The sequence below is a fragment of the Octodon degus genome, unplaced genomic scaffold (assembly GCF_000260255.1).
Source record: "Octodon degus isolate 3935 unplaced genomic scaffold, OctDeg1.0 scaffold00051, whole genome shotgun sequence".
Lineage (NCBI taxonomy): Eukaryota > Metazoa > Chordata > Mammalia > Rodentia > Octodontidae > Octodon > Octodon degus.
In genome coordinates, this window is record NW_004524627.1 from 10207804 (window position 1) to 10224240 (window position 16437).

Sequence of the window (16437 nt, forward strand, 5' to 3'; positions counted from 1 at the left end):
AAAAAATAAGTCTGGAATAGAATTTTGTTTGTTTGTTTGTTTGTTCTGGAGTCAAACTTAGGACCTTGTACTTGCCAAGCAAGCACTTGTACCACTGAGCTATATCCCTAGCCCCTGGAGTAGAATTTTAAATGTTTGTTGGCCAGGCATGGTGGCCTATCCCTATAATCCCAGAACTTGGAAGGCTGAGGCAGGAGAATTGGTGTGAATTTAAGGCCAGCCTGGACTATATGGTAAGACCCAGTCTCAAAAAGTATTTTTTAAAAAATTATACATAGAGAATAATAAATATATTTCAGATTTTTCCCACCCATTTAAACTTTCTTTTCTCTTCCTTTTTTCTTTTGTATTTAGTACAGAGTCTACAGGGTCTCACTATGTAGATCGGACTCCTAGAGATCTGACTGTTTTCAGCCTCCCCAGGGCTGGGATTACAGGCACATACCACCACGCCCAGTCTCATTCGCAGTCTCAGCGCACCAGGGATCAAAACCCAGCTCCTGCCCTTTGCTTAAGCAGGCACTTTAGTCCACTGAGCTATCTGGCTGGCCCTTAAAATTTCTTTTCTATGCTTTTTTTCTTATTTGTGAATTATAACATTAATAGTTTAGGTATCATTTTACTTTAGGTTGATATCAATGCATTTTTTTTTTTAGATAATTCATATCTACATATAATTCTGTAAGTGCTATGTTAAAAGAAACCAGGACAAAATATTGAATTGACTGAGTATAGTGAACATCTAAGGAACTTCTGTTATGGATATTTTCAAGTGAATACGAAAGTAGGCAGTAGTATAGGTCTCCATATACACACTTACTACCAAGCTTCAACAGGTTACCTGTGGCCAGACTCTAGTTCATGTCCTGCCATTTCCCCAGCTATATTATTTGAAGTACAACTTCGTGTACTATTTCATCCTTATTGTTTTAGTGTATATCTTAAATGGCAAAGACTGTAAAAAGCATAATGACTATTGTTATCACATCTAAAACCCAACTAATAATGATTCTTTAATATCACTAAATGTTGGATAAGTATTCTTATTCTGTTCTCATAATATAATTTAAAAATTTTTATAGGTTATCTGAATCAGATTGTGAATAAGATCTATACTTTGTAACTGATTTATAAACTTTTAAAACTCTTAAGTAATTTCCTCCTTAGGCAGGAGATATAGGTCATAGCACACACACACACACACACACACACACACACAATCACACAATGTTCCTCTTCTCCCTCATCACATTTATTTATTAAATAAGAAGAATGGTGGAGTATATGTTTAGCATGTGTAAGGCCCTGGATGCAATTCCCAGCACCAAAATAAATAAATAACCAACCAGCCAACCAACCAAAGAAATAATCAGTTTAGCGTCCTGTTGAATTTCTCATATTGGTATAATTTAACATGCTTCTATCTTGTCAATTTCTCATAACTTATGTTTAGAAACTTGGTTGGGTCTAGAAACAAATAATTCTTATACTTAAAATTGTCTTCTGTAGTAATTTCTTTAGGAGCTGAACCTGTATTCAGTTTCAATAAGTAATGTTCAAAATAATCCAGGGGATTATTAAACAACAAAGCTTATTGTCATCTTAATTGTATTTTCATACCTATCTTTGAAAAGCATCATTTATTAAAACTTTTAAAATGTGTTTTTATACTTTTTTAAAATTGAATCTATAAATATTTGCTCATTATATTTTAGGCTGTGAGATAGAAAACATATTGTTCTTCTTGCAAACTAAGTAGGATACACTTAGAATTTTATGAGTTGGCTATTTCTATGGCTTTCTTTATGTCTGTGTACCTGTAGGTATTTTACAGTTCTTTGGAGGACTCCATGGGACAGAGAAGTATAGGGATAGCAAACGGTATCAGTACATAATTCATAGGAAGTATTTAATGAATAAGATGAAATTGTTAACTCTTGTAATAAAGCCTAGTAAGTAGAAATAACAAATAGTACCAAGCTGGGTGAAGTGGTGCATAACTGTAATCCCAGCACTTGGGAGGCTGAGGTAGGAGGATCGCTGTGAGTTTGAGACCAGCCTGGGCTACAAAGTGATCTTGAGACCAGCCTGGACTACATACTTAGACCTTGTCTCAAAAACAAAAACAAAAACAAAGGAAAAAACCCAAACCATAAAATACTAAATATTTATACTATAATTAAAATATTTCATTATTTTATATGATGGAATGTGCAATTGTTCTTATCTAATTTACCATTTTTACAGAAACAGCTGTAATACCCATTAATGGCTCACCTCGAACACCCAGGCGAGGTCAGAACAGGAGTGCACGGATAGCAAAGCAACTAGAAAATGACACAAGAATTATTGAAGTTCTCTGTAAAGAACATGAATGTAATATAGATGAGGTAATTTCCCTTTGTGATTGCTTTCATACAGCTAAAATAGATTTAGAGATAAGTTCTTTCTAGTAGAATATATTTATGTGGTGAGCATGCTTTTTTCATTAGTGCCAACTTTCGCAGTAGCAAAATATTTAGAAAAACATTATTTTTTTAAAATCAGTTACTTTGCTTTTAAAGATAATAGCTCCATCACTGTGAAATGACTGAAGTGTGTATCATTAAGGTAGTAGTTTTCAAGTGTATTTCTTCCTTTTGATTCCACTGAGGTTAATAATGCAATACCTCTAATGTATTAAAATGCTCTGCCAAGAAAACCTTAGTGTTTTGGTTTAGTGATAAATGATACTAAAATTGAACTTAAGTTCAGTCATCTATAACTACTTTCTCAATATTATGCTAGATGTTGATGACTGGTGAAGACTACACATATCAACATAACTGGGAATTACTTATCTTGTTGACAAATCTGGGTTGTTGGAAGTGAAAAGAATCTTACAAGTAATATACTCAGCCTCTCTTTTTAGTGCTAAGTATGGTATTACTAGAGACTGGTACCTCATTACTAACAGAATCAACACTGAAATTTCAGGTATATGGTACTAGCACTCCTTTCACTCCACTGTACTGTTCTTAGTTTGTTGTGTTGTCTACCATTTGCTACCACCAGATAGTGATGTGAAATGTTGTATAGTTGCAATTTCTCTGTCAGCTCTGTGAAGGAATAAGCGTATATTTTCAAAAATCTAGTTTCAAAAATACTAGAATGATTTATTAAGATATCTGAGTTTTGGTATTGTGATTCCTGTTAATTTCAACACATATAGATAGATTGAATTTATATAAATATACGCATACTTACTTTTGCTTTTTTAGATTCACAGATTAACTTTATAAATAAGTTGACAACAATAACAGAAACATTTCTTTTTATTTTGGTTTTGTTCCTTATCCACAAGATAATAAATAGTAGTAAACAGTTTTTTCTGATTCCTGGTTGTTAATTCTCAGGATTTCATAGCTACTTACAAAATTTTAAGATTAGGAATATGCTACTTGCTTAACTTTTCTTTTTTCTTTTCTTTTTTTTTTTTTTTTGTTTGGTGGAATTGGGGATTGAACTCAGGCCCTTACACTTGCCAGGAAAGTGCCTATTCCACTGAGCCATCTCCCTGGCCCCTTAACTTTTCATCTTAAAACACTTTCTTAGAATTTAGAATCTTTTGGTATAACCACCTGCCTGGCAAGCACAAGGTCCCGAGTTCAATCCCTGATACCACAAAATAAATAAATAAATAAAATAAATTAGAATTTTTGTTGTTATGACTATAATGAAATTAAAGGCCTTAATGATATTTTAATTAATTGGCACTTGATTGTCTAAACTTAGTATTTATGACTGTGTAACTAACTATTGGTTAGTCATACTAATTAACTATTACCTTACAAATATTCTAGGTAAGTGGAAGTTAATTAGAAAACAAAAGTAGTAAGTACTTCATAGACTTCTTACAATTTATTTGTAAATTAGAAGGTAAGAGCTGATACTAAATTACTCCTATTTTAATAATTATAGACTTCAAATTTGGAGAGGGAGCTAAATAAAAACAAGTTTAAAATTCTCTAATGGATTGCAAGCATAAAGTAGTCAGGATTATAGTAACTCCAGCTGTTTTGAGTTTTTTTTAATCCACAGTTTACTGTTGGGTGCTTTTGCATGAAACAAGTCATAATCTCATGAAATACTTTTATTTGGCTTTGAAGTGAATTGTTGTGCATTTATTTTATGTGTGAAACTGTTTTCTTAAATTTAGGCTTAAAAACTTGGCTGCTTTTGGCTAAATTAACTGCGCTGTCAGATGACCTGTGTCAAAGGACTAAAAATGTGCATTGGAGAAAACTCACAGGGAAAGTAAATAAATGAAAAGATTTGTGCTTGAATAGTGGATTAGATAGATTATAATTCAGGCTCTGCCACTTTATAACTTTACAACTTTGGTCAACTTAATTTATCTGTGTGTCCTGCCACTTACCGTTGATTGAGAAATGTTAAACTTGATTTGAAGGGCTTCTTTTTCTATAAATCCCATTTCATTAACTGTTCCCTATTTACCTCCATTTTAGAACTTGATATCTGGCTCACATACATTAAAAAGTAAATAATGAAATTAACCATAAATAAGTATTAGCTTGAATATATGCCATTGATCAAATGAGTTAACAATTTTGTTCTAGTATTTTTAATCATTCTAGTATTAATAGTGACAGATTTGCTTTATTTTGAATGTTAATGGAACATATTGTGACTTTATCTTTTTCAGGTGAAAAATGTTTATTTCAAAAACTTTATACCTTTTATGAGCTCTCTTGGAATTGTAACTTCTAATGGATTTCCAGAGGTAATCTGAAAGAAAATTTAATTAAAATTAATATGTTTGATATTTGGGAGGAGTATAGTTGTCTACATTTCTTAAGATCAATTTACTGTGTATCAAATATATTCTTTAGCCAGAGAAAATTTGGCTCAGTAGAATTATGTAATCAATTTTTATTACATAAAATTGATAACATTAAAAATTTTTATTACATAAAAATTGGTAACAGAAAATTTTGAACATTTATACAAATTCATAAATAAGCATCGTTTTATGATGTGTACTAGAAATTTAACTGAAATTTAAATGTAGCCTTTTAAGTAAATGTAGCTAAATACACATGATGAAATCAATGCTAATTTCCTTTGTTTGGCATTATTGAATACAGGGCCCATGATTAACATTATAGTGTTAATGTAATTTGGACCTACTCCTTTGAGTTCTTCTCAAAACCACTTCAGGTCATGCAGAATGGCACATGCCTGTAATTCCAGCACTCCAGGAGGTTGATGCAGAAGGTTTGCAAGTTTAAGCCTGTCTCAAACGATAAAAAGGGGTGGCTTTGTAGGCAGTTTCCAGCGTCACACACACACACACACACACACACACACACACACACACAAAGAAAAGATGGAGAAAAGAACAGAAAAACCCCACTTCGTTGAAAATTTAGTTGAAATGACTGATTGTATTGCAGAAATATTTTGCCTGTTTCTTCTCATATTTTGCCACAAGTCTTTTCAGTAAAACAGAACAACTGAGAACTTGGATGGTAAGGTGAACTGTAGGGTGAAAGATACTTTAATAAATGAACTCAGAGATAAAGCAGTGTTAATCACCTAGACCAAAGATATGAAATTTGATAGTTACATATGTGATTCTGTAACTTGACTTTGTAGCTAGTTCTTGAATTAATTGACTTACAAATTCAGCAAAACATCGTTGACTGCTTAATATGTGCCAAGCATTGTGCTTGTAACTGTGAACACACAGATTTAATTCTTAGTCACTAAGAATTGGCTGCTAATGGGATAGAAATAGAACACTCCAGGAGTTTCTTAAGTGTGCCCAGTGTTCTGTGATATTTCGGAGGAAAGGTGCTTAATCCAACCTGGGGCAGATGGGTTTCTTGGAGGATTGTATGGAGGCTGTGTGATGATTTCTGGCCTGAGTAAGGCTTATATGCGAGACATGGCATTTCCAGGGGTTGGAAATGGGTTTGTACAGTACATTCAAAAACTTAGTGATGTCCAGTGGTGTAGCCTCATCAGTGAACTCCGTGTTCTGTAACACTGGGATACAGGGCAGAAGACTGGTAAAGATACCATACCAGAGAGGCAGAAAGGGATGAGACCTAGTATTAATGAGTGTTGTTGCATTTGTACCAAATTTTGAGTAATCTTTTTTCCCCTTTAGTAATAGGATAGCAGTTTTAATAGAAATCTTAAGAATTATATTTTACAAATAATAGTTAATCAATAGATGGTAACTATTGCCTCACTAATGTAGAGCAGAAACAAGGATCAAACTTAACAAGCAGGAATGGCTGTTCTGCCTAATGTACTTCACAGACCAACATACAGTTTACATTGAACACATTTCCTCTTCCTGCATTGTCTTGGTTTCTTTTTTTTTTTTTTTCTGGGACAGAATACCCAACACCTACAATTTATGGCCGGGGAGATGGCTCAGTGGAATAAGCGCTTCCCTGGCAAGCACAAGGGCCTGAGTTCAATCCCCAGTTCCGCAAAAAAGAATTTATCATCAAATGGTACAATTTAAAATGGGGGAGCTTTATTTCGGCTTACAGCTGCAGCTCATCATTGGCTGGCTATATGGCCAAAACAGTGTGGTGAAGGTGAAGCAGAGAAAGGAGGTAGATAAGCAGTACAGGGTAGCTAGCAAACAGAGAGAAGGAGGAGGAGCTGGGAACAAGAATGTTCCCTCTCAGGTCACGCTTCCAGTGACCACCTCCAACCAAATCCCACCTGCCAAGAGCACTTTCAGCTGCTGAACTCTCCAGTGGGTGAATCCACTAATAGGATAGCACCCTCCAGATCCACTTACCTTCCAAATACATGAAAATTTTATGGGACATTTTAGATCTAAACTATAATATACTCCTGTTAGAATGTAATGTTAATTCTCTCCACTTGGAATTACTTTGACCTTAAAAGCCACAGCTGCAGCTGGGATGTAGCTCAGTGGTAGACTGTTTGTCTAGCCTGCAGGAAGTCCTGGCTTTTATCCCCAGTACCAGCAAAACAAAAGACACCTTGTCTAGAGATTATTGGTTATTGATTTTCAAATTGCATTTAGAAAATTATGGGCCAGAACTGATAAATAATAGATTCTGTCATTGGAAAGAGTGTCCGTATCAGCCAGTGGGCTGTCCAGTTAGCCGTTAGACTAATTATTTGATCTTCTCTTGCCTGAAACATTTACATGAAAGGAGGTAGAGTGAGTCAGAAGATTTAGAAAAGATTGATAGAACAAATGGTCAAAATGATTGACAACAGTATCTGAAAAAATCCTTTATTTTATATCAAGAAATGTGGAAGATTAAAAGTGAAGGATATATAGGATATTTGAAGAACCTTGGCAGTTAACTGGCTATTACACAGATTGAGAATCCCTAATTTGAAACTGGAAATGAACTGTTAGATCTGAAATGTTTTTTCAGCACTGATATGACTAGAAGTAGAAAATTCTGTACCATGAAACATTGTTTTAAAAAGAATCCATTATTTCATGTACAAAATTATTACTATATCAAATTATCTTCAGGCAATATGTATTACAATGTATATATGAAACAACTGAATTTTGTGTTTAGATTTGAATCTAGTCCCTGATGTCTCATTTTAAGTATACAAGTACTATTTCAAAATTTAAAAAATATCTGAAACTGAAAGTACTTTTGTTCTCATTTTAGACAAGAGATCAACTTATAACACACATACATATTTTTTACCTTAATACCTTTCTGTGGCATTGGTCATCCTTCTCAACATCAAATTGTAATAAATAGGGTTCATGCATAAAATAAGCTTAACATTGAAGGTGAAAAATGTTTGCAACTTTTTATACTTTTAGATAGGCTTTAATTACATTTTATGTGAAGTCAGTGTATACTGTGACATGTATATTGCACAAGAAGTCTTTAATTTGTTTCTGTATGTTGGGAGATGTAGTAACATGAAAGAGTAATCATCAGTGTTGTTTTTTCGAGGTTGAAAGTCTCTCCAAGCGATACGAAGAAGCTTATCTTAAAAACAAAGATATAGATGCAAGATTATTTTTGGATCATGATAAAACTCTACAGACCGATTCCATAGACAGGTATTACACGTGGTATATTTTTGTAGATATGCTTTTGATATAGTTTAATATCAATACAGGTAGATTAATTAAGTTTTTATTAACTTAGTGCCTTAGAATTTATAAAGATTAACAGTAGTCTTACCATGTAATTTATTAACAAATAGCAATTTATGTGAGTTGTGCTCCTCAACTATTATTTTTCTCAGTGGCGTAATAATTTTTAAAATGTGCACCAAAAGAAATAGTTGCACTAATTATTTTATTCAAGTGATGGTCTCTTTGTCCTATGCTTTTCATGTGCTGTTGCCTACTTGGTTTTTAAAAAGTAATACAAAAATATACTCTATTGAATTATTAATATGTTAACATATGAATATATTTCTCTTGAAATATATTGTTTTGAATCATTCATCCTAAAATATGGATAGATGGAAGTAATTATAAAAATTTTGCATGATTATAAATAAGTTAATTTTGTGTCTTTAGTGTGAAATATTTTAATACAACTTTGAAATGTTACATTTAATTTAATTAAATGGAAAATGTTTTTAATTTAATTTGTTTTTTTCTAAGAGTAGGAAAATTTTGGGGGGAATAGGAAAGGGAAATAGACATAGCTACTGAGAGACAGGAGGAGTCTTGAATGGGTTGCCAACAAGCCCACTTCTCTGAGCAAGATTTACAGAGCAGTCACAAGGGATGGGTACAATGTGGGTAAAATTATAATTAACCAGTAAGATTACAAGTATAGCTATTAGCCATCATTGACCCATTAATAGCAAGGGCCTATGGATAGCATCATTAACCTTGGTCCATAATCTCTAGTCTTAGTTTTGTCTTTAGTAGTCTTAGTTTTCGTAGTTAGTCTGCTGAGAGAGGAAGGCCTACTCCTAATGAGATAGTTTCTTTATATGGGAAATCACAAAATGATGGTACCAGTAATCTCAAATTTTCTTATGGAAGTATATAAATCTGGCCATTGTGACTTTAATTTTCTTCAGATGTGCCTCCATCCAGTTTTTGATGTATCTCATGTTTTGCACTGACTCCCTTGATGGCCTAGCCCTGCCTGACTGTCTAATATGCCTACCTAATTTAGCTATCACTATGGTTAGGGGAGAAGGATTGTAGTTTCTGTGCAGGTGGTTGGGGCTAAGAAATGTTGGTGTTGGGGAGGCTGCAGTCAGGGACCTCCTCCAGAGATCTAACCTACTGGGCCTTGGCTAGAGGTTATGTTGCTGGTTAGCAGTTATGAACTCCCTTTACAAGGCCAGTCTTGTAGCTCTCTATAAAAGGAGTCTGGCATGTTTGTCATTAGTTCCATCTGCATAATCACTTGGAGTTCGGCAGCATCTAGGCGAGATTAAAGAAATTTTCCAAGAAATTAAAGCAAAGCATAAGGCACTAGACTAGAAAAGTAGGTTGGAGAAGGAGCCACATGTAGAAGCTGCTCTTAAGGGACTCAAATTGTGATTGTGAGCAGTTGGCTCTTAGACCTTTTTAACCTCCTCAACTGATGAAAATTATCTGTAAGACTGGTATTTCTTGTCATGATTCCCTCTAGTTTTAGCTATAAGAATATGGTGAGTTTGGTGGTTTTGAAGGACAATTTTAGCTAAGGAATTCAAAGACTCATTAGGCTACGAGTTTCTGGCCCCATAAATGTATGAAGACATATCTGAAGATTGGGTCTGTCTTACTAGCAGAGAGAGAAAAGTCCAAACTGGTAGCTCAACTCTAAATGGAGATTTAAGAAAGGATACTAACAGTGTTGTCTGGGGTCACTTTGGGAAGAAGATACTAGGAGATGAAAGAGTTTTACCTTGCCTCTCACTGAGGAGTGCAGGTGGGGACCATAGATAAGTGGCGATTTCTCTGTTAGTTACCTAGTTGGCCTGCTGGGACCCAACTTCCACTGAAGATCCTTTGTGGGCCTTTGGTCCTTTGGTGCCCATTCAGGTGCCTGGCTTTTCAGTTGCTCTCTCAAACTTTCACTGGTTCCACATAGCCAGTATCTGTCTCTGAAAAGGAATCCAGCTGTCAGTCTGGCCAACATTAACCAGAAGGTTCTGGGGAAACCTGTCCTCTGATTTGAGAGTAGTAGCTACTCTAAGGGTGGGTAACTAGCTGGCAGAGTAACTACTATTTCATAAAGTTGTCTAAGGGATAGATAAAGATTGTGTGCATGTATATTTCTTAGCTATAATTTGTTTTGCAGCATTTAACAATTCACATTTTTAGTTAGTTTCCAAGTCTGCTAGGGGAGCACCAACATTACCTTTCCCCAGTGCCACTGTCTAAAGTAAGGCAACAAGCTCTTTTTACCATGAAACAAGTCAGCAATAGTAAGTGTAAATGCAGCATAAAAACAGAAATAGAAGACCCTGCCTGCAAAAATAAAATGTATCAGAGAAACATCGTAACTTCTCAATACTTTCAACTTAGCTTTCAGCATTTTAACAAAAAGACAAGATACAAGTAACTGACAAACAAGGTGACAATTTCATTTACCTAAATGAGTCACAATCCAGAATCCAGCTGAATTATTTAGGGGTTCCTTGAAAAAAAAGTGAATTTTTACTTCCTTTCAAAGATCTCAGGGGGCCTGCCCTGTAGCTCAGTTGTTTAAGTGGCTACTTCAACAAAGCAGTCAGGCTCAGGTTGCAGCGGTTCATCACAACTCGAGCCAGCCAAACCTGCCCTGAAGGTATTGGGGGGGATCCTTATTCCTTTGGGGGCCTGCCCCTTAGCTCAGCTCTTTAAGTGGCTGCTTCAACAAAGCAGTCAGGCTCAGGTTGCTGTGGTTCGATCCCCACAACTCCAGCCAGCCAAACCTGCCCTGAAGGCATTCAGAGCAAAAAAAAAAAAAAAAAAATCCTTATTCATAATCTGAAAACAAACAAACAAACAAAAAAAAACCATAATCAAAGATTATGGTGTGCCCTCCAAGATGACACAGGAAAATATATAGCTCCCAACCTGCTAGATGCCAGGTACACAAGTTCATGTGGCTCAAAGTCAAAGAATGAGCTCTGAGGAACAATGAAAGTTAAGAGTATAAAAAATTGGGGTGGGGGACACTAGGAATGGGAAATAGAGATAGCTTCTGAGAGACAGGAGGAGTCTAGAATGGATTGTCCAATGTTTTTAATTTTTTTCCCAATGTTTTTAATTTTATGTAAGCAGAAATAAAATGTTTAGAAGGTCTCATGCACTGGAAAACTTGAGCTTCAATATTTTTGACTGCTAAATAGTTTGGTTAGTAATACCACTAACAAGAAAACATTGAACTTTTACTTTCAAGAAAGTACTTAATGTTTGGTGCAACTGTTTGACATAAACCTAATCGTCTACGGCCATACTACCCTGAACGCGCCTGATCTCGGAAGCTAAGCAGGGTCAGGCCTGGTTAGTACTTGGATGGGAGACATAAACCTAATCAAAAGAGATCCACAGTTAAAAAATGATAATGAAAAAGTAAAAGTTTAGGTACTGGTTGAATCACCTATTTTGTATCACTTCTGTCATTGACTTACTGTTTCGTGTACATATTGTGAAGCAACAAGAGGTATCATACTCCTTTTTAGACTCATAAGGCACAGTTTTTAATTTTCTGTATGACTGGCTTTGCTTGTTGTTTAGTTTTGAAATGCAGAGAACACCACAGAAAAGTAACTCTGATGAAGAGGTAAATGCGATTCCTCCGCAAACTCCAGTTAGGTATGAATGTTCTTTAAGTTCTTAAAGTTCAGTGCTTTATAGTATTTTAAGATTGTTCATTTGTTTCATTTTCTGTTTGTACATACAAGTAAACTAATTATGCTTTGTGTCTCAAATACTTTATGAGTTACAAATACTATACCTGGTTCTATCTATTCTTAAGGAATTTAACTTAAAATATGCATGTGTTCTGTCTCAGTAAGGAAAAAAGAAAAAAATCCTGTTTGATCTGGATATAATTTTGAAAGATTATCCCATCTTTAATAACTTTTTTAAGTAAGTGCTTATATTAGTACTTGCTTTCCCCAACTTTATCTGTGATCAAGTCTTGATGAATCTACTTCTGCAGTAGTTCTAGAATCCATCTGCTTTTCTTCATTTCTAATCTCACACTCTTGCCCACGATATCTTTCCCTTGGGCTTTGGGTTGTAGTCTGCTAAGCGGTCTGTTTTCTTGCTGCTGCTCTCATTGCTCTTTCTCCATCGCACCATCAAATCTGCTCTCCACATAGCCCCATAAAGAATATTTTAAAAATATAAATCGGATTATGGTTGTAAAATTGAATGCTTCCAGTTACAATTGGAGTATAATGTGGATTCCTTAACCCTGTCTACCAGACTTACACATTGTTTTTCTTTCAATTTCTCAGAACTCTCCATGCTTTCAAACTTGGTATTTTCTTCTTAAAACTCTTCGTTCCTTTCCATGGATTGACAGCTGTTACTGTTTTCTTTGTTTAACACAAACAATGTGATATAAAGGGTTATCCTTTATTCTTTCTCATAGCATCTGATTGTGTTCCTTTATAGCTTGTGTTATAGTTTATAATTGTAAATTCATATGTGTGTTAGCTTTTCATCTATATCCACACTAGTCTTTAAATTCCCTTCATAAAAAATAAATAAATTCCCTTCCTAAGACGATGACTTTTTGTTCACTGTTTAATAATTAAGACCTAACATAATGCTTCGTACATAGTAAACTATCAGTAATATATTTCCAGTGATTATATAGATCTGTAAACAGCCACGGTTTTGTACATACTTACATAGTGTGGCAGTAGATGTATGGTCAAATTAATATGATCACACAGAAGAGCTTTTCTTTGTTTATTCATTTTTATTAGTACATGTTTGTAGTCCAGAGTTTTTATATTTATCTCAGGGAGAAGGAGTAGGTGCATGCACTTAATAATTTTTCATTTTCTTGTTTCTTCACATCCACCGTCCCTACCTCCATCTCTAGACATTTCTCCCATTAGGGAAAGATCTGTTTTTTCACTTCCCATTGTCTCTGTGTTATTTTTTAAGTTATTACATTTTGAGGCTCTCATGGAAAAGAAGTTCTACAGTAGTGAAGCTTATGTGTCTGATTTATTTCACTTAACACGGTCTCAAAGCTTAATCCATTTTCCTACAAATGGGTCAAGTTTATCATTCTTTAGGCAGCAGAGTACTCCATTATGTGTGGATACTGCATTTTCTGTGTTCATTCGTTTGTTAATGGGTACTTGACCACTTTCAAGATTTAGCTATTATGAGTTGTGCTGTGATAAACATGGTATGTATCACTGTGGTGTGGTGTCTTTAACTCTTTGGAGAAGATACCTAGAAGGAGAATAATTTGTGGAATGAAATTTCTATTTTTATTTTTTAAGGAATCACCATACTGATTGGCATAATGGTTTGCCTGTTTACATTACCAGCAACAATACTGAAATTTTCCCAGCCTTGCCAGGATTTGTTATTATTTGATAGTGTTTTATTTTTATTTTTATTTTTGTTATTTTTTTCTGTGTTTAGGACAGGGTCTACAGAGTCCATAGATTGGATTTATAGTGATTCTCCTATTTTCAGTCTCGCAAGTGCTGGGATTACAAATACACGCCACCATGCCCAGTTTCAGTCGCCACACTGGGGATCGAACCTGGGCCACTGCACTCTGCCTAAGCAGGCGCTTTAGTCTGCTAAGCTATCAGACCGGCCCTTTGTTTCATATTTTTTATGATAGCCATTTTTTAAGAATAAAGGAAATCTCAGTGTTGTTTTATTTGCATTTTTCTGATGTGTATGTTGAGCATGTTTCCATGTATTTGTTGGCTATTTGTCTGTTAATTTCAGTTGCCCATTTTTTAATTGGGTCTTTTATTTTGGAGAGTATGATTTTTTTAGTTTTTTGTACATTCTAGATGTTAGTCTTCATGATGACCTCAAGAGATGCTAAAAGGCCTTTGAGAAAGACTGGTATCCATTCATGATAAAAATCACAAAGAAAATAGATTAGAACTTATCTCAGTCTGATAAATCCATTGATGACAGATGTACTGCCAACATCATGTTAAATGGGAACAACTGAAAGCTTTTCCTCTAGGATCAGGAGCAAGTCAAGGATGTCTGCTACCAACACTCCTGTTCAAAGACCTAGCCGGAAGATAATCAGTCTTGAAACCTAGAGATCAAACATGTCAGCCCTAATCAGCCTATCTTGCCTCATCTGCCAGGAAAGGACTTTCAAAACAGAATGCTGATTGCCCAAGAAGGAACAATGGGAATCAATAAATGGGGTTATATAAGATTTAAAAAATCTTTTTGTACTGTGAAGGAAACAAACACTGCAGTGAAAAAAACCTATAGGTTAGGGAGAAAATTGTACTGGCTACTCCTGATAGAGAAGACTTCATTACACAGATTGGGCTCTTACTGATTCTCCTGTTTTCAGCCTCCCAAGTGCTGGGATTACAGGTGCGTGCACCACACCCAGTCTCATTCACCGTCTCAGCATGCCTCCAGGCTGGGGCTAGCATGACACACTGGGATTGAACTCTGGTCCCTGAGTCTGCCTAAGTAGGCACTTTAGTCTGCTGAATGATCTGGCCAGCTCTGAGAAAAGACTTTTTAAAGTGATATTTGGACTGAGTTTTGAAACATCTATTTCAGGGGAGAGGCATTTTAGGGAATGGGAATAGCCTATGCAAAGGCATGGAAATTTGAAACATCATGATATATGAGGGGAACCGTTAGCAACTCTAATGATTCACTGTAGAGTAAGAGGATGGAACAATGAGGAGAGTGCATGTCAGACATGAAGGACTTGGTATATACCATGTGCATGATGTAAGTTATGGCATAAATGTATGGTAAGCAGGGGTAATGGTAAAGTCAAACTTGATTTTACAAGTTTATGTTAGCAGTTGTGAGAGTTTGGACCGAGGAGGACAGAAGATGAATACATCTGTCTTAAAGTTGTTTTTTCTTTTCTCTCTCTCTCTTTTTTATTAATTTTATTGAAAAACAAATAGCAATGAGACAGTTTCAAAACTGATTAGGACAGTTTCAATAATTAATACATTGCATATTGTTGTCTTCATAGTAGTTATTCATAGTTCAAGATGCAGACATGGTATCTGTCCAAACACTATTAGTACAAATCTTTCTTCTCATTGAATTAAGAGAAAGTAGCTGTATGTTTAAGGGAAATGTATTTCCTTGTGAAACGTGGCACAATATGCTTTGTCCTTTTTTGATGAGGGAATTTCTTAAGGATAAATGGGGAGCATCATGTGTTATAAAATAGTTTTAATCATGTACTTTTTTCCTTTAATTACTTAACATTTCTTTTTTTCTTCTTCCAGGGCTGTTATGAATACTATTCAACAATTAATGATGATTTTAAATTCAGCAAGTGATCAACCATCAGAAATACTGATTTCCTATTTCAATGTAAGCCATACATGAAACATGTTTTTTTGTGATATATCTTGGTGCAAAAATTTGAAATGAAAAATACTGTTTTTTAATTTTTTAAGAAGTACTATTTTTAAAATAGTTAACTCCTATCCAACATGTAGTTATCCATTATCTTATTTCTCATCTTATTAGTAGTAGTCTTTTATTTAGACAGTGTTTTATTTTCTTATGTTTTCCATTTGCCCTGTTTACCATTCATTCTTGTAATTTACACCTCCTTTCTGAGATCATTTCCTCCCTTTTTCAGATACGTTCTTTAAAAATTCTTCAAGTGAGGTTTGTTTGGAATGAAAATTTTTTGTCTGAAAATGTCTTTATCCTTATTTTTTGTGAAATAATTTAGCTGGATATTCAATTTTAATTTGATATACCTTCTCAGAAGTTGAAGATACTACTGTACTGTTTTGAATATATTGTTTTATTGTTTGTTGCTTCTCATTGTTACTAATTAAGAAGATATCTATCAAGCAGTTGTTCCTTCATAGTTTATTTCCTCTATGTTAATTTTAAGATTAAATTTAATTAATTTAGTAAAAGATTAAAATTTTTTTTAAATTAAGATTTTTTTGAAGATATTAGATATAATTTTTTTATCTTTACAATATTTTTATTGTTAAAGTTTTCAGTACATAATGAATACATTCTAGTTTGCAGTTGATTCAAGTATGAAAATGATCAACATGGTTTCCAGGTCATTTCCCAACCCTCGTCCTCACTGTCTCACCTGCCCCTTCTCATTTATTCAAACTGTGCATCTCCATATTTCTCATCATCTGTCTTTCTTTTTTTTCCCATAATTTTATTGAGAAACAAATAGCAATGAGACAGTTTCAAACCAAATTGGTAGGACAGTTTCAATAATTAACACATTGCATACTTTCTTCCTA

General features: G+C 34.5%; 1 protein-coding gene across 1 annotated transcript in view; it reads left to right on the top strand.

The window, feature by feature from the left end:
* The window catches only part of Rb1 (RB transcriptional corepressor 1), a 205735-nt gene that overhangs the window by 101889 nt on the left and 87409 nt on the right, over positions 1–16437 (top strand). Inside the window, exons 7-11 of the mRNA XM_004633088.3 lie at positions 2248–2390; positions 4706–4783; positions 7992–8101; positions 11726–11803; positions 15436–15523. Of these exons, the coding sequence (XP_004633145.1) occupies positions 2248–2390; positions 4706–4783; positions 7992–8101; positions 11726–11803; positions 15436–15523 (497 nt within the window). The remainder of the gene's footprint in view (positions 1–2247; positions 2391–4705; positions 4784–7991; positions 8102–11725; positions 11804–15435; positions 15524–16437) is intronic.